Consider the following 27071-nt stretch of genomic DNA (forward strand, 5'->3'; position numbering starts at 1 on the left):
TTACTGATTCCTTACGTCAAGAATGCTGTTTAAAACTCTTTGTTTGAGCGACATTTATATTAGTATCTTCTCGATCAGTAATACTCAATAGAATTACACTTGGCTTGAAATGGGATTCACGCTTGCAAATGGAAAAATGTCTCTTTAAAATCAACGGAACAACGGGACAAGATATACATTGTGTCAGGGTGGACCAAATTTTACTTCCTCACCCCCTACCCTCCCCCGTTACTTGTAAAAAATGATCCATATCACGAGTACATTTTCCTGGAAAGGCATTGATTTTAATCTATTCTTTTCTCTTCTGTTTTCCTGTTTTACGTTCTTTAGTCAAAGTACCCTTTAATGAATCCCATAATGCCTTATATCGGGCATTTCACGTCAAATTTATTTATTAAAAAATTTTTTAATGAAATTGATCAAAAGATTAAATTTGATGACAGACGCGGAAAATGAAGCATTGTCGGATTTCTTAAAGGCCTGTATGAAGTCCTGCCGCTGTGATGATACTTCTGGAAGGGACAAGTGTCTTCTTTTTCCAAGAGGACACTAGGTATATTCTGGTGTCATCAAAAATGGAATTCAGAAAAATATACGTGAAAAAGAAATGAAAGATCAATATGAGAAAACAGAAATTATAAGGGATCTTCTTAATGGCCAGGTGTAATTTGCACGTTGATCGTTCCACTCTTTGCAATATTCTCGATGATGATCCTATTCTTGGAAGGATTGGACCATTTGGCAGATCCTTCAGGACTGATGGACACCAAGAAACCCCCACCAACTGACATGTACTGATCGTGATTAAAGTAGATCTCTGTCTTGTTGGATGTACACTCGCTGCTGACCACATAACTCAAGTGAAACTCTTTAGTAGTTGGATCAAAGCTGAAACTCTCTGCGTGCCCTGCTACTGCCTGAGGGTAGGTACGGGATGTATTCTGCGCGTAGATAGGTCCATCTTCAGTCCACAGACTTGGTCTCTTGTTAGGAACAGTTCGATTGGGTGAATAGTATGGCTTGTAATCCCATCCAAGCCAAGATTGCAGGTGTTTATCTGCAATGGACATTGTCTTCAAAGAAGCTTCTAAATCTCCATAAGATGCTTGGAATTCCGTCAACATTCCTCCACACTTCAATCTCTTCAAGTCATGTTCTCGCACTAGGAAGTTGATTTCCCCAGGTCCTGATGGTAAGTTATAATAGTGATAGCTAAGAACGCTTCTGTCTTTATACTCTGGGCCACCGGGTACTTCTTCGAATCCTACTCCATAATCATCCCACGTCACAGGTTCAAAAAATATACAATGTCTGTCATCCTTGGCGCGAATGGCTTTACTCAAAACCTCATAAGCGGGTGCTAAGTTCATTCGGTCTGCAACCCTAGGTATCATCAAAAGTGGGTCAGCATAGATGTCTCCTGACCATGGCTCGTTAATCAGTTCGTAGCCTATAACACTCGGATAGTCTCGAAAAGTTTCAGCTCCTTTGGCCCAGAAAGCTGCCCAACTGTCACGCAATCCATCGGTATTGTTGTACAAGTTCTGGAATGCAGCACTTGCAGCTTCTGACATGTAATACGATGCCCAGGAGAACTTTGCACAATCCTCATCGGTTGGATAGTTAGTTTTAGGGTCCAAAGCAAACGGAGCATGCAGTGGTTCTGGAAAGTTCTTTGCATTTCCTGGATTGGCAGCCCAGTCTGGAAAACCCTCCACACAGAACTTCCTCGACATAACATCCTGGTGCATGTCTAGTAAGATGTAGATGCCGTACTTTGCTGACATATTCACCATCTTCTCTACAATCTGAAGATACGTTTTATTGTAATGACCTCGTGTAGGTTCAACACCTGGCCACATGAAGCCTAAACGAACCACGTTCAGTCCAAGCGACTGCATCAGCTCCATGTCTTGTTCAGAAAACGTATCTGGTGCAAATCCTTCCAGCTTTGGATGCCAAGGGAAGTGTTTGACAACTATGTTAGTGCCGTGAAAGAACCTTTCTCTGCCTTGTTCGTCCAAGAATCGTTGAGTAGAAGGGTTGACACTGATGAACTGCATTTCATCCATGCAGTTTACAGCACAGAAAAGACCCAAGAGGAAGAATAGGGTCTTCATTGGTTGATGGTGATTTTGAAACAGAGATTTTAAATCGAAGCGGTATTGTGACACTTAGCCACGTGATGGTCAAATGATCCTATCATTACAGCATAGTTTTGGTAACGCTCTCAAACGTTTAAACATAAAAATCGAAATAATTTACAAATTTACTAATCGTTAATCTAGTTTCATATTTTTCTGTAAAAACATAGATATATAGCAGCCGGGCAGAGGGTTTGTGGTCAATGTGCCCACGTTTTGCTTGGCCAATGTTTTTCCAAATTTTATTTTGGTATAGAAAATTTTTTTTTCAAAGAGTGACATGCGAAACCCAGCTGTCGGGAGTTTGACTATTTCTTTGACTCACTGATGATCATTTTAGCCCCTTGGCAGAAAATCTCGCTGTAGACGTCCTTTTGTTTTAATTATGAATCATTAATCACAAAGCCAGAGAAGAAATCTAGCTATCCAAAATTAATTTATTACTAAAGTTGTACTGATTGCCTAGTTGCATAATCGTTGACAACGTGACAACGGGATCACGTATCATATGACCCTCACGAGGCTGTGTCACAACTTTTTAATGGTTTACCGCTTCGATTTACAATCTCTGCCGTTTCAAAATCACCGTCAACCATGAAGGCCTACTTCTTCCTCTTAGGTCTTTTCTGTGCTGTAAACTGCATGGATGAAATGCAGTTCATCAGTGTCAACCCTTCTACTCAACGATTCTTGGACGAACAAGGCAGAGAAAGGTTCTTTCACGGCACTAACATAGTTGTCAAACACTTCCCTTGGCATCCAAAGCTGGAAGGATTTGCACCAGATACGTTTTCTGAACAAGACATGGAGCTGATGCAGTCGCTTGGACTGAACGTGGTTCGTTTAGGCTTCATGTGGCCAGGTGTTGAACCTACACGAGGTCATTACAATAAAACGTATCTTCAGATTGTAGAGAAGATGGTGAATATGTCAGCAAAGTACGGCATCTACATCTTACTAGACATGCACCAGGATGTTATGTCGAGGAAGTTCTGTGTGGAGGGTTTTCCAGACTGGGCTGCCAATCCAGGAAATGCAAAGAACTTTCCAGAACCACTGCATGCTCCGTTTGCTTTGGACCCTAAAACTAACTATCCAACCGATGAGGATTGTGCAAAGTTCTCCTGGGCATCGTATTACATGTCAGAAGCTGCAAGTGCTGCATTCCAGAACTTGTACAACAATACCGATGGATTGCGTGACAGTTGGGCAGCTTTCTGGGCCAAAGGAGCTGAAACTTTTCGAGACTATCCGAGTGTTATAGGCTACGAACTGATTAACGAGCCATGGTCAGGAGACATCTATGCTGACCCACTTTTGATGATACCTAGGGTTGCAGACCGAATGAACTTAGCACCCGCTTATGAGGTTTTGAGTAAAGCCATTCGCGCCAAGGATGACAGACATTGTATATTTTTTGAACCTGTGACGTGGGATGATTATGGAGTAGGATTCGAAGAAGTACCCGGTGGCCCAGAGTATAAAAACAGAAGCGTTCTTAGCTATCACTATTATAACTTACCATCAGGACCTGGGGAAATCAACTTCCTAGTGCGAGAACATGACTTGAAGAGATTGAAGTGTGGAGGAATGTTGACGGAATTCCAAGCATCTTATGGAGATTTAGAAGCTTCTTTGAAGACAATGTCCATTGCAGATAAACACCTGCAATCTTGGCTTGGATGGGATTACAAGCCATACTATCCACCCAATCGAACTGTTCCTAACAAGAGACCAAGTCTGTGGACTGAAGATGGACCTATCTACGCGCAGAACACATCCCGTACCTACCCTCAGGCAGTAGCAGGGCACGCAGAGAGTTTCAGCTTTGATCCAACTACTAAAGAGTTTCACTTGAGTTATGTGGTCAGCAGCGAGTGTACATCCAACAAGACAGAGATCTACTTTAATCACGATCAGTACATGTCAGTTGGTGGGGGTTTCTTGGTGTCCATCAGTCCTGAAGGATCTGCCAAATGGTCCAATCCTTCCAAGAATAGGATCATCATCGAGAATATTGCAACGAGTGGAACGATCGAGGTGCAAATTACACCCGGCCATTAATGTATAGTTTGTGAATAAATCTGCAAACCAAAAGTTACTCATTTGATCTTGATATATTTGGGGTTGGCATAGCAGAAAGCTAACAAAAAGAAAAACCTTTTTATTGCGCAATATTTTGATTCACAATTAAAATTTTCTTGAAATCTTGTCGTAATAAAATATCGTATGGAATTTATTAAATATTGAGATATATTTTGTAAAACATATAGTTAATGTTTTGGATTTAAAATTTTGCTCACAGAAATTATATTTCTGTCGTCTAAATGGGCATTAGGATAGAAAGATATTAGTTGCAGTGAAATGTCGTAAGCCGGCAGCGCATTTGTAATCAACATGGTATAGAAGATTTTTAACATATCTGAGATATGAAACTGCTGCATGGTGTGTTCCAAACTAGCTGATCCGAAAAAAATGTTAACCAGTCAGAATCGAGAAAATTTGCAAAACTAAGGTGTCACAACTAAGGTTGCTAATAAGAGGTTGATAACAGAAACTGGCAATAACCGAATGAGTTTTATATTAGTTTTGCAATGGTGGATAGGTTTTCATTTTTTGCTTTCACATTCTTCATGACACCTAAGTTTTGCAGTGACGTAATTTTTCTTCCCTCGTGCTTCCGAGCTGCCTGCATAACAGAAACTAGGGAGCGTTTTCGTAATTTTAAAGTTGAAAATGTTGTTTTGTCTATGGTTTACTAGTATAAGAAAGTGTATAAACAAGTGATTTTCTCTGATGCTGCATGTACGTGTTGATTGTATTTCAACTCTTCCGAGGCTCCAGGCGATGGGATAGCTGTGTTAAATTCCTTTGATTGTCGTTAACACGTAACGTCCTAAAAGAAACAGGTAAGGTTAGGCAATTCAACTTATGGCAGGGAAGGCGGAGCACTTTTCAAAGTCAGTTGGGGGGGTGGCTAAAAAGTTATTATTCAAAGAATCGGAAGGGGGCTAATCTCTAACTTTTTTATGGGACTCTCACTCTGGGAAAATATTAGCCACCCATATGTGGCCATTTCAGCGAGACCTGTTAGGCTCGGAAGGCACACGCATCTATATCGAATACTAGAATCTAAAAATGTCCAACATTGTCTAGTATAACATTGTCTAGTATAACAGTGCATGTAACAGTGATGTTCCACTAAACTAACAAACATTCCTTACCTGACGTATGTTACAATTTCATTGACATTCTTGATGGAAGGTGGAGCTTCTCCTACTGCGGAAGAATGAATAACCAGGAATTTAAACAACAGGACGTTATTATGTTTAACCTGCACACATCTTGTTTCAAAACTACATTTCTTCTTGATTTTCACTAGTTGTTTTAATGCATCATCATTAAGTTCATAAGTTCATAAGTTCATTATCATCATCATCGTCATCACATCATATACCATCATCGTCATAATCGTCATCGTTATCGTTGTTATCATAATCATAATCAACACCATCTTACCAAAAGGTTTGCTTCTGCAGTACTCAATCAGGTGTAACGTAGAGGTGATCATCCGCTGTTGATAAGACAACATCGTTAGCAAAAAGCTGAGCCTTAAATATGATCTTCATAGGCGGCGTTGATCATTAAAAGTGCAACTACCGGGGTCACTTAAACAGCGAGAACCAATTAAATTTTAGAATAAAATCAATACATTCCGACTTTAGGTAGAGGAGCCAATCAGAAACCTAGCTTTCGGATTGACTCCACTACTCAAAGTTTGAATGTATTCTTTTTATTCTACAATTTGATTGGTTCGCTGTTTAAGTGGCCCCAGTTATTAGTAGTCTTACTATAATTGTCTAGGCATACGGTTTACTTACAAGTTTCTCGAAGTTTACAAGGTCATCAAAGTAAGTTTTATTGCCTTCATTGATGAACGTAATGTCTACAACAAATATGGAACAAATAACGAAGCTAACCAATACACTAAATACAGGAAGTAGAATGTGACGAAAGCATGAAAGAAGCACGAGGAGTGGCATGCGAACTAGCCGTGTGGACAAGGAAGAAATAAAAAACTTGCGCGCGCGTTGTATGCGTTGTGTTGTGTGCAGTTATAAAGCACGTGGCGGGTGTTGGCAGAACACGAGAGAAGTGTTAGGAGAAGCACGACGCGTAGCGAGTGCTTCTCGACACTTCTTGCAATCCCCATTGTAATTTATAACTACACACAACACAGCAAGCAAGTTTTTCTTTCTTTAATAAAATACAAATATACAGTAAACGTTATTTTGGATGTAAATGGCGCAACTGAAATGGCGCGCCCGTGCTATGTGCTCTCATAAAGCACGTGCTCCCGACCAATCAGAACGCGAGATTTATAACAGCTATTTTGTGATGTTATTTTTTGCACTTCTTTACAAAGCAAGCTGCACCTGCAAATGACATCAGGACCGTGCTCCGTTCACTGACTCAGTTGCAACACATGTAAACTCTAGATCTTCTCCAGAAATAAAACAAGCCAGCATCATCCTTAGAGCGCTTTCCGTGTCCCTCTTTCCAAGAAAAACCAAGACATGGTACATTTTTTCCGGGAAGGGTTTATCCCTACCCGGGAGCCCGGGTAGGTCATGGGCACACAAAGGTCATTGCACCGTAGCGACTTAATGCATTGGTTTACCTTTCATAAGTAGAGCCATGAATGGTATGATTGGTGGTTTCATCTTTCCTGTTGAAGAGTGAACACAATTTGAATAGAGAGCACCAGATCCAAACTACTAGCGTCAAGTATATCTAAAGATGTTTGACGGACAGTGTGCAGCTTTGCTTCAAGCGGGAAGCACGAGTGGCGTCGGTAGTGGTGAGAGCGCTCGCCTCTCACCAATGTGACCCGGGTTCGATTCTAAGACTCGTTGTCATATGTGAGGAAAGTTGTTTGTTGGTTCTCTCTTGTGCTTCGAGGGTTTTTCTCCAGTTTTCCTTACTCCACAAAAATCTATTTATAAATTCCAATTCGATCATTGAACGAAGGCCACAGGTTTGTTAGTTACTAGTTATTATTAAGTGCCACCCTCATAAAAGAAAAAGCTTTCGATGATGTTTGTCTTACCTATTGCTAGTCTATAAACGCGGTGATTCCTAGAAGGATCCTGGGAAATACAAAATATGTTATTAGTTTCATCATAGACATCATCATCCTCATCATCCTCATAATCATCATCCTCGTCTCATAATCATCATCACCATCATCATCATCATCATCTCATGATTATCCGAACATCACTATCATCTCATTATCATAATCATTGTCATCATCACAATCACCATCATCACCATCACTACCATCTCATTATCATAATCATTGTCATCATCATCATCATCATATCATTATCGTCATCATCATCGTCATCATCATCATCCTCTCATAATACTGAATCATCTCCATCACCATCATCACCATCACTATCATCTCATCATTATTATGTCATCGCCATCGTCTCCATCCATTTCGAGGAATATAAGCGGGTTTTTTTTCCCGGTTTACGGTTTTTCTCCGCCTAAACCATAATTCGATATCTTAGTTAGCTGTGCTCTGACCTAGATCAGCCCAGATGGAATTCGAAGTTGTTTCATGTTTCAATAAATTCATTTTGTGTGTTGAAGTGCAGATAGTTAAACCTACCAGTGATGCTTCGAATTCCTCGAACATTTTCTTGAATTTGCTTGGTAGTTTCTAAAAAAAAAGAAAAAGCATAGTTTGCAGTTCATTTATCACCATCAACCAAAACTGAGCAATACATAGAGGATATTACACGGTGGCGCGAAGATATAGAGTTTATCTTCGAGTGGTGAAAATATTTCACGAGGAGCGCCGCGAGGGAGTGAAATATTTTTCGTCACGAAAAGATAAACTTCATATCTTCAAGCAAACCTATTCCTCTTTATTATGTAGACACATTTACAAACAAAAACTGGTTGAAACATTGGAAAAGGCGTCATCGATATCTTCACTAGGATATGGAAAACATGTCAGTGAGATCCCGGATGTAGTTCGTATAAAAAATACGAGTGGCGTATTTCCAGTAAAATGTCCCAGTAAGACATTAATGTCTATATATATCTACGTCTATGTAATAAGTTAATCACCATCATCAATAAAACTTACCTCCCAAGTCTGTGATAACCTGCTGACTGCTACATTGTTTAACCCCATAATTATAGCGAAAAATGAGTTCCAATTTCGATATTCTTTGCAGCTGGAATGGGAAGACAATAGGCAAAATTTCATTTTAAAATGTTAATGACAATTTTCAAAACCCATGGTGTCCATGGGGCAATGGCAATTTATACACCTATTAAAATAAACGTTGTCATCGCGAAAGGCGATAGGTGATAGGTCATTCCGAGACGGAAATAGTTTCATTTAATACAAAGAACATTGAATAGTCTCAACACTAAGGTCCATGTTCTAGACGAGAATAAGAAGCAGAAACGCAACTCATTCCAGCTATTCTTGGATCTTGGAATGACCTATCCCCTATCGCTTTTCGCCTAGCGACTATCGATCGCCTTTGGCGATGACAACGTTTATGTTGAAATAGGGGTATATATTAGAGAGTTTTAGATTGACTTTTTTTTCTCTCTGCAAACGGCAAACGTGAGCATATTTTCATAGTTTTCCTGTATTTTATTTTTATTTTATTTGCGCAGATATTCTTTTGTATTCTACTACTTGGACTTTTTTGCGATTCTTTTTCAGTAATTTAAAAGACTTTTTTACCGGTCAACTGACGTTTCACGTTTGCCATGAACGTAAATCTAAAACTCTCTAATATGTCGGTTTTCGCTTCAGTGGGAAAAATAAAGCAATTACACTAACCATAGCGTAGCAGCTAGTCATAACCGTACCTAGGCTTCGTGACTATACTTGCGCACAGAATAATAGGAAGCCATATATTGAATCTTACAGCATCATATACCTGGCATAATTGGGTACCTTACGTTTCCCATTCATGCGAAAACTTCTCTACACTAGAATGCAAAAAGGATAAAGGATAATGAGGGCTTATGATTGATTATCTTGATTGGCTTACTGTGTGGCAATTTTGATGAATTTCTTCAACAAATGAACGCGTTTGCTGATCTGGCTTGCGAGACAGATCTCTGTGATGACCCAATAGTGAACCTAGAATAAGATATGATAAAGTTATCAGTAAAAACGTACAGTACCAGAGAATGCTTCCCTACATTCGTTTTCAAAATTAGTTGAGATATTTTCTACTCTTTAAGAAGATCTCCAACTAACTAATTTTAAACTTTTCCCCCTCCTTCCCCTCCCCCCACTCTCCCTCACCAATGCCCCTTCCTCCCTCCCCCCCCCCCCCCCCCTCCTGCGTTCTCCCACACCAATGTTAAGCTGCTCAGCCCAAAATGCACGTTGTGAAACTGCTCAAGAAACATTAGCGACCTTAAACTTTTCAAAATCTACGAGGCGACGTAAACCGGAAGTGTAAATAATTTCACTTAGGGTTTCGTGCCCTCAAAGTGTGTCTTCCCTGTGGATGAGTTGACTTTACTGACAATGTTTTGTCAGTAAAATGAATGGAATTTCAAATAAACAGAACCCCAAAAAGAAATTATTTACACTTCCGGTTGACTTCGCCGTCGTAGTTGAAAAGCTTAAGGTCGCTATTGATAAGGGGAAGGAGGATAGAGAATGAGAAACAGCTTTGGAAGGGAATTCCTGGGGCATTTTTCGAGGTTAGGCATGATAAAGGACGTACTTCCCAACAATTTTGCAAATGATTGTAGCTACATACCTCGTTGAATCGTTTGAGAAACAGATCTAGATTGGCTGTGATCTTGTCGAACCTTTCGCGACCAAACGTATAGTAAACCAGTTCATACTAAGAAGCCAAAAACACAAGCTTTTAATTAAAATACCTATAGAGCTTTTTCATCTCAGTCCCTAGAGAGTTAACTAACGATAGAGATGGCAGCCATATTGGTGTCTAACAAATAAAACTAATGACAGAGTTATTGTCAAAGGTACACCAATATGGCGGCTGTGACGTCATGTGAAAACGTTCTCTAAGTTGGGTCGCTATCTCTGTTTTGCATTCATACGAAGATATACTAAATAGACATAATACGGAGACCTCTCTAACGCGGGCACTTTTCATTGACCGTATTAAGCAGGTTCAATCTTTATCTTTGATTAACAGTGATTCACGTACAATGTTGATACTGGTGAACAGCTCGTAGTCGTACACAGTCAGGTGATATGCTATCTCTCTTGAACTTGTCATCTCCAGAATATTGAAGGATCCTTGTTCTGGTCCTTCTTGCTCTGAAAGTGGAGTCTGTGATATAGGGAATAAAAATGGAAGATGAATTGGTCATCTGAATGAAACAAAGTAGCTTAGGAAAGAGCTACTGCCTATATTGCAGCAAATTAAAAGTCAACTGTTTGGTTTATCTTCCAAACGTTGAATGGTTTCTTCGCCACTCTTTTGGTGTTAACCTATTTAGTATATGGGCTTAATAGACCTCTTACCGCCATTTTCATTGCTACGCGGCCACCCCAGACAAAAATCGCGACACGTTGACACGTTTACAATCGCAATCAAACACGTTGACATCATTTACACACGTCTGTGACTCAAAAGGCGCCAAAACTTGTCGATTGTTTACAAGTATTATGAGCCACACTCACCGGGCCTACAGGGCCGATCCAAACGCTTGTAAATGACTTCAACGTGTTTGATTGACGGCAGTGTATTGCAAAGTACACGTCGCGATTTTTATCTGGGGTGGCCGCGTAGCAATGAAAATGGCGGTAAGCTTAGGCCCCGTCCACACGTATCCGGAAATTTTTGTATCCGCAAATTATTTTTTGCGGATACGAAAATGTTTGCGTCCACACGCAGCGTATTTGAATCGTTTTCACCGTCCACACGTATCCGTTTTCGTAAAATTTGCGGATACGGACACAAAAATTTGCGGACACGTGTGGACGCAACCCTTATCCGCAAAAAAAAATTTGCGGATGCAAACATTTCCGGATACGTGTGGACGGGGCCTTAAGCGTAATGTTTTTTCAGACCATCTGTCATTCCCTAGAGAATCATTTCTTTGTTTAATGATTGCTCATGAAAAGACACATGAATAGACCCGTTGCATGTGACCTCAAAGCAGCTCGATCTGGGGGATAAAACAAAATAATTTCAGTATTATGCGAATTGGGAACCTATTGTTGTCCTCCAAATTGAGCTGCATTCAAACGTACTGCGAAGGGGTCTATATGAATTCAAACAAAGAATGTTATTCGCAAGGGAATGACACGTGGTCTGAAATGTGAAGACTTTGCGTAAAAGCTAGAGAGCTTTATTAGTAAGTTCGTATCGTAAATTCTATGTAAGGCAAAAAATGGTCAGATTTCTTTACCAGTGAATCAAGATGTTCTCTCGGTGCTACGAACAATCTGCCATTAACACTCAGTCTGGTGACCACACACATGTCGTCGGGTTTGTATGGTATTATCTCTGCATAGAAAAGAAAATCAACTTAGAGATGAAAGGAGGTCGTCAGAGGTGGCTTTTATTCTCAAGACAGTATTCGTCTTAATTCAACATTCGGATGTAGTGTTAGCACTTTTCCCATGTCCAGAAGGAATGATTTTCTGGCTAAAATTAGTGAAATTGCAAAGCTGTTAAAATTGTTAAACAGTGAAGTACGCGTTAAATTCCCCTTATACCCGTGCATTCACGCTCTTTAAAAATGCGCGTTAAATCCCTAGATCGCCACCTTAATTCCCCGCCTAGTCCCGGGGTCGGGGATCGGGGTTTCAATTGACTATTGTATTACTTACCGCTGTTTGACTTGACTTCACAGAGCACACAATCATCTCCAAGGAGGACACGTTCTTCTGCTGTCTCGACGATCTTCTGTGCTGTGTCACCGTACTTCAGTCTCACCGTAGTGTAGGTATGATCAGCACAAAAAACTTTGAAAATAACTGTGTGAGTGAATACAAATTTTGAGTTATACAAGGACATCAATATGATACGTTTCTCGGTTAAGCGCGACGCCATGCCGGCACACAACGTATAGTATTATTGAAGGGGGTCCGTACGTGAGCCGGTATAACAAGAAGAGCTAGTGCGCATGACCAATAAACATACCGTAGTCGTCACGTGATATTGGTTTGCCAGCGGTTCTCTTGGTTCGTTCGAAGATGTTCGTGTTTCCAACCCGAAAACCGACGGAGAACGACAACGAACGACACTGTCAAAAGGCAATAAAATAAACATTGAGTGACACAATTCTGTGTGTATAAATACATAGCCATATCAAAAAGATGGATGTATTTATGTCCTTGGGAATTTCAATTAAAAGTATGGCATAGCGGTAACATTCGCGTCTCAGGTTCGTTTCCTGGCATCACATGTGATAAGAGTTTGTTTGTTTTAGAGTTTGTTTGCGAGGGTTTCTCTCCTGGTTCTCTAGTTTTACTACCCCTGCAAAACCTAGCACGCAAAATTCAAATTGGATTTGTGAGTCAGCCGTGTCCTGACTTAGATCAGCACAGAGGTCGTTTCAGGGTTCTATCTGTAAGTTAGCCATGCCCTGACTTAGATCAGCACAGAGGTCGTTTCAGGGTTCTATCTGTAAGTTAACCATGCCCTGACTTAGATCAGCACAGAGGTCGTTTCAGGGTTCTATCTGTAAGTTAGCCATGCCCTGACTTAGATCAGCACAGAGGTCGTTTCAGGGTTCTATCTGTAAGTTAGCCATGCCCTGACTTAGATAACACCAGATATCGTTTCTAGGTATCGATAAATCGATAAACAATCAAGGGATCGGAAAATGAAGTCTTTATCCTTCGTTCAGAGAAGGACAGACTCTTCACGCTCACATATCCACGTATCATGTGATGGATATCTTGTACGACAGCAATAGAAAGAAAATTCAGAGTCTGTTCTTACGGAAATTATTTGTGAATCTGCGACTTCCGTGTCCCTGTAGAAATATAAAAAACAGAACTAAAAAGCAAGAAAGGTGGCACAACGATAACATCTGTCTATATACTTTACTTTAATGAGACAAGGTCGTGGCCTTAGACTGGGGCGTGGCAAGGACCCACCAAGGGAAGGAAGGGATGAGTGTATTTGGTTTATTTGTGTATCATTATTCTATATTTTATATTGGGTCGTCCTATGGTCCTATGCTACTGGCCACAAATGAAACTGGATTTGTCGAGAGTTTTTCTACAGGTTCTTCCATTTTCCTCCCTCCACAAAAATCAACTCCTATAATTCCAATTCGAACACGGAACGAGGGCCACAGGTTTGTTAGCCACTGGCTGTTAAGTGCTACCCTCGTGAAAAAAGGACGTTTTTTAAGCAAAAGCAACAATGAATAAACTCATTAAACATTTGTCTGCGGCCGCCACTTACTGCTCTTTCTTCTTGTTCATATCTTTCTTCAAAGCGTTCAATTCATCAAACAGCTTGTCTGCCTCCAGCGCTGACATAAGATCCTAGAGTGGAAATCCATATGTCCGTGAAGAAGTTAACTAACGAATTTTTACAAATCAGTGCAATTTCTTACAAAGTTTTTCAAGGATATTTAGTTTGCACTCTAATAAACGATATCCATTAATGAGTTTAAAGGAAATTTAGACATTTTTAAAACATTTATTTGAAAATATACATAATGTCATGCTTGATAGCATGAGTTTATAAGTCGTTATGTTATCATTTTTACGTACATTGATCAGTAAGAAACAGCTGTGATCTTCAACAAGAAGGTTTTTTGCCAATTTATGCCACTGAATAACGATTTGAGCCACTCTGTAGAAACATCAAACACTACAATTACTTGATCCTGTTATACCTAAAAATTAAACTCTGTTGCTGGAGAAGCCAAGAGACCTACAGTCGAAAGAGCATATGCTGTCTAAGTGGAAGCTTGAGTGGTGTTCTCTGTTATAATGCATTGCTTCTCTCTGACTGCTGTCTGTTATCCGCGTGCGCGTGAGCTCCTGGACCCGCCATCTTACGTTGATTATTGGTTTGCTCCTATCTTTACTTGACCACTATAATGCGGTCAATGTCATGCCGAGTCCAGGAATAGTGTCAGTCAGTTGATCACTCGTACAATACCTTTTTTTGACCACTATACTACGGTCACTAGTTTGGCTTTTACTCTCATCGTGACTGTCCTTGCGTTCGTCCAGGATCACACTGCCATGGTACGTAAATGGTCGTTAAGAAAATTCATATTTCGCTCAATTTTAGTCATGATTATTAAATAATTCTGGTCTAATAAATAAATTCTAGGCTATTTCAATTAAACCAATTCTGGTCTATTATTTTGGTAGGTTATTGTGGTGCAAGAGGTTGTCATCAATTAAAGCCATATCAGTAAATATACCACTTGCATGATAGCGCTATACATGTATCAAGAGTTGCACGCTACTGCTCTACATGGGTTGTAATAGATGTATAATATTTAATTAAAGTTGTGCTTAAAATTACGATTAAAACATAGCAATTTTTACAACCATGATCCTATTTTTGACCCCTTGAGCATACGCTTACGGTAGTAGCGTGGAACTCTTGATGCATGTATATCATCTGCCACTGCTGACCAGAATTCCTTGCCCGCTTCTTTTGCCAAATCGTGTAGCATTCTGGGAGTTGTAGTATAGGAGAATTTCGAACAGCTAGGGCTGATGAACAGGTTGTTATGGTTGTCATGAAATATATGGATTGCAATTTCCGAAGCATGTTTAATACCTCAGCAAATATCTTTGAAAGCAGTATAATTTCTCTGCCTTTTACTCTTACAGGAGTAATAAACTATTAGGATAATATCAAAGGATATTTGGTTAACAGCTCCATGCACAAGGCTTCTGACGTCATGAAGACTGGATAAGACATTAAGAACTCGAGAAGAAAACTGTCCGCTATACATAAACAAAAAAATGCAAACATAAGGCTCATTCAGTGTCTTTTTTCGAGACTCCATGCAGCTTAGGATCATAGCTGAAGAACGTGCTAGCTTATCACTGGTATGCTAGGTATTATTTATTAGAAAATATATACAGAAATTCGAATTTCTTACTTTAATACGCGCCAAAGTATGATGGACCACATATAATGTATACGCATACTTCTATGCACGGGCTTTTTGCTGCCAAACGAGCCTGTACACGCCTTATTTGGTAAAACCAGCTGGCTTTGCAACAAAATGCATGAAATTATGTAAATGCAATATCACAGGTACGGTCGCGGTACACGCCGGGCTCTTAGCGCTGTAATGTTAGCAAAAATACCTTGCTTGGGGAATAACCGTTCAGATAATAGACCTCTTCGACTCTGACGTAATATTTTCCCATTTCAGACCACATGTCATTCTCTAGAGTATCAGTTCTTTGTTTAAGGTTTGCGCTCGGTTGCACATGAGAAGACACATGAATATGGATACAGCTCAAACAAAGAATCTTATTCTCAAGGGAATGACACGTGGTCTGAAATGGGACAACATTACGCTCGAGCGCTCCAGAGCCGATGAGGTCTATTGAGGTGGGGGCTGCGTAAGTCCTCAAAAAATATCAAGAAATCTCTCCTTTCAGAGCAGAAATTTTATATGAAACAAAAACAATGTGCGTGCAGGGGTTGCTGAAAAAAAAATCGTGCAACTTAAATTGCTGCAACCACCCATCAATTATCTAATGGCCCATCCCTTCCCAATGAGAATTAAGTACGAGCAAACCTTACTTTTGTTCTCCTCTTTGTTGTCGATGCGCATCTCCAGAATATGTTCAATCATCTTTTCTGGTGTCCCTGCCATGACAGAGTACCTGAAATAATATAACGCCAGGGCATAATCTACGATATGTCGTACCGTGTAAGAGCAGTAAGTCAGTATCGTGTCGTACCAACTGGAAAAGCCTTAGGACATGTCGTACCGTGTACGTGCCGGTCAGTATCGTATGTTACCCATTCAAAAAGCGCGAATGTAAAAGTCTTACTTTTGCTGAGTAGTTTTTGCTACAGGGCTCCTGTCACTAAAGTGGTTTCTTATTTTCACTTGTTTCAGCACAAGTACGTCTCTGCCTCGTTCCTTCATGCGTACGGTGTTCACTTCCACGTCCTGGTTAAAAGTTCGGTGAAATCAAAAGATTATTGAACAAAGTTTTCCAGCAAAAAAGTACAGGCGCTTTCCTTAGAAATTTCAGTGCGCACATAAAAACAAAACCCGACTCGAGCAACTCCGCTTTTTTTAATGTTCCCGGAAATATTATAAAGCTCGCTTTGATTGGCTGGCGAGTGTGCGCGTGCGCAAGTTGGTGAATCGTTTCATAGACTAACATAGGGAAGTCTACAAGTGAAAATGGTGCGTGCTGATTGGTTTGGACTTTTTCATGTTGTACACGAACCATACTCACCCTAAGAATCCTGTTAAAATTATCCTTGTCGACCTTCAGAAACTGGCAGTTATCCTCACATGTCTCGATGCTTGCGGTCCTGCCGTGACAAGTGTTACTTAATATAGCTATCGCAAAGCCTTGTGGGATCGATTTGCGAACAGCAAACTTTGTAAACAAAGGCTTCGGTTACAAGGAAAAGAAGAATGATACCAGTTCCACAAAATCAACCAGAATCGCTAGAATAAAAGATTACCTGGGAGCGTCGTTGACTAAGGCCAGTTTCCCAAAATCATCTCCATCGCGCAGCTGACAGACAACGCCCTTATAAACACAAAAACAAAACAACAGTTGACTTCGGGCCTAAAATACTTTTTGAAACGTAGAATTAATTGTGTTCCATTTAACACTTTTAAAGCAAAAAATGCTAATGGGTTTCCTGTGCATTTAATTGGCGGAAATTTTCCCGCTAAAATGCGCGCGCGCGCTCGCTCCCAGGTTCTTGCTAAAAAAATTTCCTTTGCAATGCTCACCTTGCCATACACCAGTACATTGACAGATCCTTTGAGTATGATATACCAAGAATTCCCTTCATCCCCTTGGTTAAATACTGAAAACATAATTTAGTTAACATTTAAAACTTGTGCGAAGCTTTTGCTTAGAGTTTAGAGAAATCCAGGTTAGAAAGGACCAGTTCCTACAAATACAAAGGTGCTAAGATAATTTTCTGTAAGCTTATATGTTCGCCTTCTTGTCAGACTCTTATAGTTTAGTGAAAATTTTTAATACTCTTTCAGTTTAAATATAATTATTTCTTTATCAATACGTATGTCACTTATCGCCGTTCAACGTAGAGGATAAAACAATGACTTTCGACTCTCATAAGAGAAGGATTCTATCGTTTTGTCCTCTGAATTAATGGATTGCGTTGGGAATATTCTGCAAGGGGCATGGTAGAACTAGGTTTAAAGTCATTCCATTGCCCTGTTTTAAGCTCTTAACTAAAAAATGCATAATTGCCTATTTTAAGAAACGTTTGACAATCCTTTACTTACACATGGTTCCCTTCTTCTTGCATGTTTCTAGCACAAAAACAGCAGCTAAATCTTTCTTAACCTAAGTGTTAAATAATGGAAACGAACTCGAGAAGAACCGTAAGTAACTATCAGAATTTAATTAATAATCTAAGTATATATTCCATCAGGTATGGGAATATAAACGTGAGGCATAGTATATGGGATATATCAGGTGTATAGGGGGATACACAGAGGAAGGAATATGGCCTTTGCTAGAGGCAAGTGAAAAACCTTTAGACTCACACTAATTATGCCTCTTGACTCCCTTGCCCTACGCTACCCCTCCTCCCTCCATCCCCCACCTCACATACACCTTTTAGTCTAAAATGTTAGCTTTGTGCCCTTGACTTACCATAGTAGATAGATTGGATAATGCTTTGATGTGTAGCAGTTCTTCATAGATAACGTCCAAGTCTTCTTGAGTTCTTTTGTCGGGGCTACAAAGAAAATAACGGGATTACAACTGATTCCAATACCAAAGAATACGCCTTTACGACGCACAAGAGAATTAGATGGGCTATAATATTCACCTCAGCCCCGCCTTCAGACACACATTTACGAGTCACTTACGCTACTCACTCTTTCCTCAGTGCCATTCTGAACATGGCGTCCGGCCCAACGTTACTCAGCATAATAAGGACGTCCTCAAACTCATCTTCCAGTTCCTCGCCTTCTAGGGGGATGTAACCTTCTTCATCGCCTTCATCCACCAGAAACTTGTAATAAAGGGTCTTGTCACGGAAGTCGTACTCGTGAGTAACTAAGAGAAACAGAAGTAGAGATAATCAAAAAGTAAATGAAATAGCAATGGTTATCGATACAATGGCATTTCTATGGCATTTCGTCGAGCATGCGCAGTATAAATGAACGGGCACTGGAGTCAAGAGTAGGATTAGTGCAATTCTTGCGATTAGGGGGTCTATAAATACAATCAAATGCATTTTTTTTTTTGTTCCTTTTCTATTAATCCGGTGCTCTCGTTATACTGACCATGTGCTAAAGTCCCTTCTTCAAGCAGCGCCTGCCACAGACTTAACGCGTGGAAGCGACTGTGAACAAGCCTGGATTTCTTGAGTAGCCAATCAATAGCCTCCGAGCCAACAAAGCATTTTGGGTATTCTTTCATGTTGTATTTGCGATCTCTAAGAAGTTTGGGCGCGGTGGTTTCCATTACACGACGAAAGACGAGACAAGCATGGACGAGAGAATGGGAGGAGTTCTGAAAAAAGGAAAGACGAGAATAAATAGGTAGATAGAAATTGAAACTTATATGCAAAATAATAAACTCGTAATTCGAGTACGGGACGAAATGGCAGCCATATTGATTGATAGGCTGCTCTATTTGTAAAGAAAAACGAAAAAAACTAAATACTAACAAAAGATCTTAACTTTGTTATAAATTTATTAATAAAATTAGAGTTTGAACAAGATACCTCTAAGAAATTCTAGGGATTTTCAAGAATTATTTAAGGGATATTACAGAAGTTTCCCTCTGATATTTTGTCACGATTTTCCTTTGTTTCTCCTTACCAAGAACCATTAGTGGGGAGTAGCACGAAGCCTCTAAAAAGCTCCCACAGAAATGATCTTATTTTTATATCGATGATAGAAAATAGCAATTTATACCTTGTTTGTGGTTTTTGCCTCATTTTTCTCCGACCTTTCTGGAACAGAGGGATCTAAAGTTCAAGTATAAAAGCAATTGATGTTAATCAGCCTAATAAAAGAAAGTGTGCAAGGGATCCTGGTAGGGGTAGTAAATGATGCTTAATGGCTGAAAATGAAAAATTAAAAACTGGAGCTTGGTATTTTGAACAGTTTAATAATTCAGTGCTGGGCTTCAATCAGCTGATTAAAGTCTTTGGAACTCATTATTTCCTCCAAATGGTAGCAAACACTAGCTACCTCGTGCTGTTAACCAGAAAACTTGCGATTCAACTGATGAATATTCCGCACGACAAAGGAAATTACGTCAAGATGTTGAAAAAATTTCAAAGTTCGACGTGCAGCTTCTTGTAAAGTTGACATGGAAAAACCTTCATAACTTCATGAAGCCGCACCCAAACTATGAAATTTTTTCGGGTTATTCAACATCTTACCCCATGTAGAATCAATGCGGAAAATATTGTCAGAAGAGTGATATACACTTTTTCAAAAAAATAGATAAATATGTAAATACCTTGTTCTTGTGTTCCATTAGGTGTAGCTGTGGTCTGAGTACGAAGGAATATAATCCCTTCAAGATACTGTTTGCTTCTCTAAAATCATAAAACCATGGTCAAGTATTGAAAATACAGAATTGTCAAACTCATCAGTAATTATTGTCTGAGGACAGTTTACTGGACTCGACATCATATGTGAATAAGGATTTAAGGTCTCTCCCTTGATTCGAGGGTTTTTCTCCGGGTTCTCTGGTTTGCGTCCGCAAATCCAATTCGATTTGTGAGTTAGCCGTACCCTGACTTAGATCAGTCCAGAGATTGTTCGATAAAACGTAAGGTTACTCTACCTCCCAAATTGTCTTGAAGTCCTTCTTCGCCACCATCAACAGCTCGCAATGAGCACTTGTTATCACGGTTGCATTTCTGAAATTATACATAGTATAATAATCAAACCGTGACGTAATTATCCCCTTCATATGAGATGGTAAAAGTATATTTGAGCTTACAATTTGAGGCGCTATCCATGTGAAGTAGAAGATGGCTAATTAAGGCTGCGTTCATAATGTATTTCACCTGCCCCCCATCCCTGCCATACATTATGAACGCAGCCTAATTATTGTATTCATATTTTAAACATGGTTATCGGAGCCAAAAAGGCACAGGAAATAGGCGATACATTACGGTAATAGTATTCGGATGTGGGTCTTAGAATGACCTATCAGCCTGCATCATTTGACACCAAGGCAACCTGTTTTGAAAACCTGAGTGTGAGTGGAAAAGCTACAAGTTGACCGCCATGCAAGTAATCTATACAGAAAATCTATATTTGCGAGTGTGATCATGATTAACACCTTGCATTTTACTATAATTAATAACATTTACTTTACTTTGACTACCAGGAAACGATCATTTTTGTGTTTACAATCTAGGAAATGGAGTTTCGCACCTTTGGACATCTGCTGTAGTTTCCTTTTGGAAAACTAGGTTTTTAGGTTTTTACTCTAATTTAAACGAACAAGTTTTTAGCTATTACTATAAAATACCTGTATTTTGTTATGCCAAAATATTTCTCGGAATCTACACTATTTCTGTACATCGACAAATCTGAAGTCAGTTGTCTTTCATACATTTTAATTACATTTTCTTTTGCTCTTGGGTCAATACGCCCAAATATAATAATTTGATATATGATGTTAGCATATACCAACTTTGTACTTCCTAAGACCGCGCGCGATCATTGGTTAATTGGAGGTGAATATTGTACGATATTCACCTCTGAATCTCGGAATATTGGGTCGGCAACAAAATGGCATCTGCTGGCAATCGTTTTGCTACAATTTCCGATGAGGAAATTGAAAAAAGTGAAAATAAATGCCATTCCTATCAATACTGAAAAGGCAACAAAGTATGGCCTAAACGTTTTGCTAAAAGTTTTGCGTGAATTTGTCACGCAAACTAAAAGTTTCTGTTTGTTTGTTTTTATTGAATTATTGTACTGATAAAAATAAGTTACTCTGTACACGAGTTGGTATATGCTAAAACAATTATTCGCTTCAGGCTCAGTGAGTATGGAGAATATTTACCTCGCCGCTCGAAGACTCGCGTCTCGGTAAACAATAGGGAGTTTTACATTTACGTTCACGGCAAACGTGAAACATCATGCAGTTGACCAGTGAAAAATTGTTGCAAATAGCTGAGAAGGAATCGCAAAAAAGTTCAAGTAGTAGAAAAACAAAAGAATTTGTCTATTTGTCTTTGGTAAGAAAGTTTGCAAGAGGTAAAGTTAAATACTGGAAAACGATGAAAACGTGGTCACGTTTGCCGTTTGCGGGGAGGAAAAAAAGTCAATCTAAAACTCTCTATTCCCCGATATTCACTTCGCCTTCGGCGAATAATTGCTAATTATTCTATTATAAAGTATAAACTAGTTTGACTTCTTTTCCCCTTATACAGAGCACACTCAGAGGACACTCAGAGAGTTAGTATGATTCAGTCAGTCAGCAGTTAATAGTTGATAGTAACTATTGTAATTCTACGCTCCAGTTCCAATAAAGCCACTTTCACAGGTGCAAGAAGTCGAGAATAAGAAACTAGTGATTTCTGTGGAGGGGGACACAGAACATATACAGTAAATAGTCTAACTCTCCATCGTAGGACGAAAATGTTTTTATAGAGAAAACATCTGATTAATTTATCAGCTTGAAAAATGACTGTCCGTATCTATCTGTAATCCATGATGGCGGAACATTAACACGTATTACGTAACACGTACCTTGGACTGTCATCCAATACAGATTCACCGAAGACTTTACCAGGTCCAAGAGTACAGATGGTTACTGAATCCTTAAAAGAATAAAAAGATTTCAAACATTATTCTTCCTCATCATACTCCCTCTCATCATCAAGCACACTAAGTGTAGCACTGATACATCAAATCGAAATATGGCGACCAATTTGAATAACTATTGTTCTGCACTGCCTACCGCCTGGATAGCCTCGTGTTCACGTGGAAAAATCAAAGCGTTTTCACACTGTATCAGGCGCTAGTCAGTGGAGAACAATATATAGAGCGTTTTCACATAAACAATAGAAACTCCCGGAGGATAGAAAATGTATAGTTTTGGTACCCCATAATGGCCGCTGTAACGTCACGTGAAAATGCTCTATAAGCAAGTTTTTTTAGAAAAAACTAGTCCAAAAAATTAGGTTTTCATTTGTAATTTTATACGCGTATGTAGTTCATTTTAAAAGTACCTCTATTTTTCCTGTTTGTGATACATTAACATCTACTGTTCCTGATAATATAGCGTACCAGTTTGTCCCGACATCACCTTGACGAAATACTACAAAAAAGAGAAACCGGTTAGTGTCTGGAATATTTCTGAAGCGTTTATAATGCACAGGTCAGACACCGACCAAACACAAAAATTCCAAAAACCACGCGAATGATAGACGTATACATTACTCTACTTTCGCATGCCCCATAATGGTTTGCGCCTTGAGGGTAACCAACCAAAACATGTTTAATCTCTTCCTGTTTCTTACTATTTCACTTTTATATTTGGATATAGTAAACGAGGTATTTTCAACATTGTCTGATTTGCCTTCGGCAAAATAAGTGCGGTTTAATCCTCTGGTCTTTTAAATATAACCTTGAGATCGTTATGATGACCACAAAAGCCAAAGGAAATATAACGAGGAAATAGTAAGAAGCCTAACTGGAGTTTGAAATAATACATAATTTGACACATTTTGATCGCATGCAAAAATATTTCGAATTGCATTGCCGGTGCATGTCTTGAGCATTTTTTCTCATTTTTCAGAGCTCACTTTGGTATTAGTATAAAAAAGGCCCCGACGGGATTCGAACCCGTGATCTTTGGTTTACGAGACCAACGCCTTACCACTTGGCCACAAGGCCCACTCCTTTTAACTTAATGTAATCCTCAAGGCTAATCCTCAACAAGGGTATTAGTTAGTGACTCCGGAGTTCCCGCGTTTCTATTCCACGTTTTCTGCATATATTTCCCGTAATCCTTTGCGCGGTATATGTTTACCATTTGCCTAAAGCAGTGTGCCGTGCTTGTGTCCCGTGGTGTCAATTCGGTTAGTTTTTTGTACTGTTTTCCTTTTGATTTTCCTATCATGCATTGTAATTTTAGCCTTGGATTATTTTAGGTTTCGCCGGGCCTTTTCCCTAGCCTGTTTGTGACTGGTTTGTCTGACACAATAAACTTTAGCTGTACTTAAACTATGCCCGTGTAGAGCCAAATCGACACATAATCCTTTCGAACTAAACACGCTACTTCACAAATCTTTTAGGCCTTTATATGCTACAGCTTGGGTATAGTTGTCCAAAGCTTGTCCTTTGGCTTATTAAGCGTAATGATTAAATACAATATATAAAAAAACGTAACCAACCCAAATGCAAACAAAACCCAAAGCGCGCGAAAAATAATCTAAAATTAAACGTTTGCGATATTCCCCCCGGAATTTTTCTTGGGTATTTTAAGGTCGTTTTTGCTTTAACAGAGTAGAACTTAAAATTTGAAATTGGCTCCACTGGAAGCCTGCAATGGATTCGAAATTTAAAATGTTTTGACATATTTTGATCACATGTAAAAAATATTTCGAATTGCGTTGCCGGTGAGAATTTTTTCTCAATTTTCAGAGCTTACTTTGGCCTTAGTATAAAAAAAGGCCCCGACGGGATTCGAACCCGTGATCTTTGGTTTACGAGACCAACGCCTTACCACTTGGCCACAAGGCCTTTTTCTATTATTTAATATAATTGTAAATGTGAATGTTTTTTAAGCATTTATGTGCTATGCTACAGCTTGGGTATAGTTGTCCAAAGTTTGGTTCCTTAACCTAAGGGTTATGGTTATCTATAATATAACGCGACAAATGCATATGCAAAACAAAGTCCAAAACGCGCGAAAAAATGTAAACTAAACGTTTACGATATTCCCCCTCCTCCTCCGAATTTTTCTTGGTTATTTTAAGTTTGTTCTTGCTCTTGAGTAAACCAAAATTGTGTTAAATTTGATTGACAGCGATGAGAAATTCACGAAGTTCTACTTACAGACAATGCCTTCCTCAAGATCTTGGTAGTAACCATAGTAACATATCTGCTGCAATACTGTAGGGTGTAGTCTTTCAAATATTTTCATGTCCTATTTACATCAATGATAAGACAACTTAGTTAAGGCTCCATTCAAAAAGATAGCATAAGAGACAAACGGTTCAATATTCATGATCACACCCAGCAGCTGGACGTGATCCATCACTAACCTAAGTATCAGGCTCTTTTTGGGAGAGGGGGAAAGGAGAGGCCCTCCTTCTCCTCTTCCCCTCCTTGCCAGCCCCTTCCCCCCTCCCCTGGGCCTAATACTCAGGTTTTTCCTTTTCTAAAAGGTCCACTGATAGTCTGTGAGTCTCGATACCAAAACTTCCGGATACGACTGCATTTTTGGATTTTGGCGGGAAAGAAACTTCATTTCATCACGCCAAAGTGAAAATGACACATAGAACACCACAGTCAAATAAACGTTGCAGAGTTTTTCAAAAAAAAAAAAGAATAGACTTGAATGCGTTCAGTATACTCTGATTTATGATAAACTCGACAAAATTACTCGATTCTGATTGGACAAGAGGAGTACAATTAAATCTCAAATTGTACCATGTAGTTGCTCAATTTTGTTGAGTGTATTATAAACAAAAAAATCGCACAATCTTCCCGTACAATTCGGAATTAATAGATACTCGTGATGTTTTGAAAGTTTTCATATTTTCAAAACATCACTCGTACCCATAAATTCCTAATTGTATTCGAGATCGTGCGATTTCCTATACTAACACTGTATGAGGAGCAGAGAGAATAAAGCCATTCTATTTAACGAGTGTTTATTGACCTTAAGTCTGGCATACACGATGTCAATGTCTTCTCCTGTTCTATCTGCAGGCCTTTAAATAAATGAAACAATAGAGTTGGTCAGTGCAGCAAAAAATAGATAGACATTTCTGTCATTTTTCCTACTTGTTTTTTATGACTGTTACAATGCAAACATGGTTATCATTTTATTTTTATGCAATAATTTATGGCGAGTTCATTGGAATTCGAATGCTAAAAAGTATTGTTTGAAAACTTGTCCAACAAAAGTGGTATTTTAAGAATCGGGATACCAGATCAATAAATGACTTTAAAATCATTTTTCCAATCTTTTGACAAGCAAATGTTCCTGAGAAAACACTAAATAAAAGGCTCATGCCCTCTCTGATTCAAATTTTTTTTTTGTATTGATAAGACAACAAAAATTTTGAGCGAAAAGGCACGGTTCCCTGCTATACTAGCAGAGTCTCTTCTGTTTCTCTCCCTTCTTTCAAGGGAAAGCACGGCTGTCATCACAAAAAAAGACGAGCAAAATTGTTTTAGAAATCACTTTGTAGAAACTCACTGCCTACACGATTTAAGGGTAACAGAGTCAATAAGTGTCAAATTTTTGTGTAAATATGAAAGGTTATGTAGGCTTTGGTTCAAAATTGTTGGCCTGAATGCATTATTACATGTGATTATACAGTCAATTTGAAGAGACGAGCTATGAGGCAATTGAAGACAAACACCTTCACTAGCTCACTTGGGTAAACGAACTAAAGCTATGACTGAATGCAACTGATGAAATTTAGCTGTAATCCTCTTTTATCAAACTATTTAATCGAATTATTCACGATAAGAAAACATTCTAAATTTGTTTTGTCGAACACAAACAAGAGTAGTGTCTGAGTTTGTCAGTCAAACGTCGGTAAAACGAACGCCAAATGACTTAAAACTTGAAATTTGTGTCGCTTGTAAACCATCTCCTAGACTTTTGAATACAAGCCGACTAACTGGAAAAGATCTAGGATCTAATAATCTTGACTAAATAAAGAATTCATAACATGAACATAAAGGAATGCAGAGTGGTGGTGTACCTTTGCTCAAGACAAGCTATCCAGTCAGCCACCATCTTGTTTTTGGTCGTTCAACTTGATTACTTTCAAGTAATAACTCGATTGCTTTTAAGAATGTAAAATTTATCAAAAGCGAGCTTTACATCGTGGTATTCACTGTTTAACGGTATTAAAATGCTTTCTGCAGTAAGTGTTAAATGACCGTCTGAAAATTATTTTAAGCAAACAAAGTTGACAAGAAGAACAATAATAAATTCATCAGCGAGTTAATTGATTTTGAACCAATCAGAATAATTGGAATGGAAGACTCTCTGTCAATCAGGGTAAGGGAAAGCCCTTTGTCGGTTCTTTCAGAGTGAATCATAACTATGCGAGATTTTTTATTTGTTATAAAGTATTTCATGCATTTTCAAACAAGAACAGCTGGGGTAATTAACTTGCTGTAAAACAGGAGAAAAATTACATTTATTTTATCAAATTTACAGTAGTTAAAGATATATCTAGAGCAGTTTTCGCATGACTGTGAAAAGCTCAGTGCCGTAAGCGTGCCGTTCCGTGACCGTGATGTTTTCTAGAATTTTAGGCCCCTCAGAGCGTATTCGAAAATTTCCACTCTGGAGACCGTTTTCGAAAATTTCCGGATACGGATACAAAACTTTCCGGACACGTGTGGACGCAAGCCGTATCCGCAAAAAAAAATTTCCGGATGCAAAAATTTCCGGGTACACGTGGACGGGGCCTTAATTGACTGGGTTTTTTCCTCTTGCAATGTAATTGGTCTGGCAGTGCCGTGACCTTGGCG

The 27071-nt window shown here is 39.1% G+C and overlaps 2 protein-coding genes, 2 non-coding genes and 1 pseudogene across 4 annotated transcripts; 1 reads left to right on the forward strand and 4 right to left on the reverse strand.

The window, feature by feature from the left end:
* Nucleotides 1-374: 374 nt before the first annotated feature.
* Nucleotides 375-2143, reverse strand: LOC116296699 (endoglycoceramidase pseudogene; annotated as a pseudogene).
* Nucleotides 2144-2694: 551 nt separating this feature from the next.
* Nucleotides 2695-4245, forward strand: LOC116296702 (endoglycoceramidase-like). The gene has a single exon (XM_031704761.2). The coding sequence runs from the start codon at nt 2739-2741 to the stop codon at nt 4206-4208; it is 1470 nt and encodes a 489-aa protein (XP_031560621.2). The 5' UTR covers nt 2695-2738; the 3' UTR covers nt 4209-4245.
* Nucleotides 4246-4471: 226 nt separating this feature from the next.
* On the reverse strand, nt 4472-26465 carry LOC116296698 (rap guanine nucleotide exchange factor 4-like). The gene is made up of 37 exons (XM_089036449.1): nt 26291-26465; nt 25234-25285; nt 24405-24495; nt 22574-22662; nt 22092-22162; nt 20167-20242; nt 19837-19915; nt 19284-19336; nt 18648-18876; nt 18237-18417; nt 18010-18094; nt 17637-17697; nt 17115-17191; nt 16838-16905; nt 16603-16681; nt 16186-16307; nt 15932-16014; nt 15034-15117; nt 14750-14880; nt 14312-14400; nt 13918-13999; nt 13604-13686; nt 13133-13166; nt 12329-12431; nt 12016-12162; nt 11592-11689; nt 10382-10507; nt 9965-10051; nt 9239-9330; nt 8311-8401; nt 7828-7878; nt 7255-7294; nt 6826-6873; nt 6026-6090; nt 5664-5718; nt 5369-5423; nt 4472-5040 (listed from the first exon to the last, which is right to left on the reverse strand). Exons 1-37 carry the CDS (start codon nt 26323-26325, stop codon nt 4968-4970), a joined length of 3165 nt encoding a protein of 1054 aa, XP_088892575.1. The 5' UTR covers nt 26326-26465; the 3' UTR covers nt 4472-4967.
* Trnat-cgu (transfer RNA threonine (anticodon CGU)) lies at nt 23169-23240 on the reverse strand. The gene has a single exon. It is a non-coding gene; the product is annotated as a tRNA-Thr (tRNA).
* On the reverse strand, nt 24018-24089 carry Trnat-cgu (transfer RNA threonine (anticodon CGU)). The gene has a single exon. It is a non-coding gene; the product is annotated as a tRNA-Thr (tRNA).
* Nucleotides 26466-27071: the final 606 nt, after the last annotated feature.

This window comes from Actinia tenebrosa, unplaced genomic scaffold (genome assembly GCF_029948245.1).
Source record: "Actinia tenebrosa isolate PJP-AT-01 unplaced genomic scaffold, QUT_ActTen_1.0 PGA_scaffold4__44_contigs__length_22323623, whole genome shotgun sequence".
Lineage (NCBI taxonomy): Eukaryota > Metazoa > Cnidaria > Anthozoa > Actiniaria > Actiniidae > Actinia > Actinia tenebrosa.

Bases quoted from the DNA above. Each gene is read 5' to 3' on its own strand.
- LOC116296702 (XM_031704761.2), top strand. From the start codon at position 2,739: ATGAAGGCCTACTTCTTCCTCTTAGGTCTTTTCTGTGCTGTAAACTGC.
- LOC116296698 (XM_089036449.1), bottom strand. From the start codon at position 26,325: ATGGTGGCTGACTGGATAGCTTGTCTTGAGCAAAG. The intron at 13,167-13,603 runs GTAAGTGGCGGC...ATATTTCTACAG, and splicing joins ATGAACAAGAAGAAAGAGCA to GGACACGGAAGTCGCAGATT. The intron at 7,879-8,310 runs GTAAGTTTTATT...CTTTTTTTTTAG, and splicing joins GGTTATCACAGACTTGGGAG to AAACTACCAAGCAAATTCAA.